Consider the following 1,258-nt stretch of genomic DNA (forward strand, 5'->3'; position numbering starts at 1 on the left):
CTGTGGAGCTGCTTGCACACTTTGAATCCTACAGCACCAGGCTCTCCTCTTCCTCAACTCTCCCTCCCCACCTAGAGAACCTGTTAACTCCTGAGAGCAAATTGTACAGCAGAGCTGTGCTGTCAGTGGAACAGCCTCACTGGAACAGGGCAATGGATGTCAGACAAGCAGGGAAGAAACAAAGCTCCGTGCTCTAAGCACAGCTGGATGTGAAAAGTGGAGGTTGACAGCCACTAAGCAAACAGCCCCTGGTTCTCAGGAAGAGCCAGGCACAGCCAGAATTCAGCACAAAATTGTGCGTACCTACAGGCCAGCACCCCATACAGCAGCTATTGCAGTGAGAAACACCTGAGCAGGCCTTTAAACTGTGATGAACATCAAAAAGACAGGGAGACTACATAGGCCCAATAGGCTACATGAAAGCAGGAAGAATATATCAGCGCATTTCTGTACTCTTAAGACTAATTCAACCCTTCCCATATCTCTAATTTTATTCCCTTTTGGAGATAGCAGGGAACTGATTCACCTCTAACACACTGGGCCCTTTGAAAGCAAGACAGGTGTTTCATCAAGACAGTCCCAACATCAGGTAGAGAGCCACACTCACCTGGTCCAGGTACTGGGGGAAGATATCAGCGATCAGCTGGGACGTGTGTTTACTGACCTCTGATGGCTTCACCACCACTGCATTGCCTAGGACACAAACCCAGTGTGGCTGCTCAGCACTCACGCTCATCTCACCTCCCACAGCCCCCACACAGACCCCGCAGGGGACCTGAGCCACACACACATCCCCACCTGCTGCAATGGCCCCGATCAGCGGCTGCACGATCAGGGCGAAGGGGTAGTTCCAGGCACCGATCACCAGCACCACCCCCAGCGGCTCAGGGTAGATGTACGCCTCGTCCCGCATCGTCAGCAGGTTCTTCTTCACCGGCTGAGGGGCCGCCCAGGATGGCAGCTTCTCCATGACCAGAGCAAGCTCCCACAACACGCCCAGGATCTCATGGCTGTAGGCATTGTGCCCACACTGCAATGAAAGACAGCTCACTGAGGGTGTGGACAACAGGCACCCACCTCCCCTGCCCACCCCAGCAGCCATGAGAGGCCACTGAGCTCATCCAGGTCCATGTGGGACATCAGGAGAAACCTGGCAGGGCAAAGGCAGCCCCATGGGTTGCTTCTTTTCCCCCAGCTGGCAACCGCCCCATCCCGCAGACCTTGTGCAGATCCGACTGCAGGGCCGCCAGGATCTCCT

General features: G+C 55.1%; 1 protein-coding gene across 1 annotated transcript; it reads right to left on the reverse strand.

The window, feature by feature from the left end:
- Positions 1-50: 50 nt before the first annotated feature.
- LOC118158111 (aldehyde dehydrogenase family 3 member A2-like) lies at positions 51-1,252 on the reverse strand. The gene is made up of 3 exons (XM_035312681.1): positions 1,221-1,252; positions 799-1,030; positions 51-693 (listed from the first exon to the last, which is right to left on the reverse strand). The coding sequence occupies exons 2-3, from the start codon at positions 968-970 to the stop codon at positions 569-571; spliced, it is 297 nt and encodes a 98-aa protein (XP_035168572.1). The 5' UTR covers positions 971-1,030; positions 1,221-1,252; the 3' UTR covers positions 51-568.
- Positions 1,253-1,258: the final 6 nt, after the last annotated feature.

Source organism: Oxyura jamaicensis, assembly GCF_011077185.1.
Source record: "Oxyura jamaicensis isolate SHBP4307 breed ruddy duck chromosome 19 unlocalized genomic scaffold, BPBGC_Ojam_1.0 oxy19_random_OJ89449, whole genome shotgun sequence".
NCBI lineage: Eukaryota > Metazoa > Chordata > Aves > Anseriformes > Anatidae > Oxyura > Oxyura jamaicensis.

Excerpts from the sequence above, each read along its gene's own strand:
- LOC118158111 (XM_035312681.1), bottom strand. The coding sequence starts at position 970 with ATGGAGAAGCTGCCATCCTGGGCGGCCCCTCAGCCGGTGAAGAAGAAC. Across the intron at positions 694-798 it reads GATCGGGGCCATTGCAGCAG|GCAATGCAGTGGTGGTGAAG; the intron begins GTGGGGATGTGT and ends TTTGTGTCCTAG.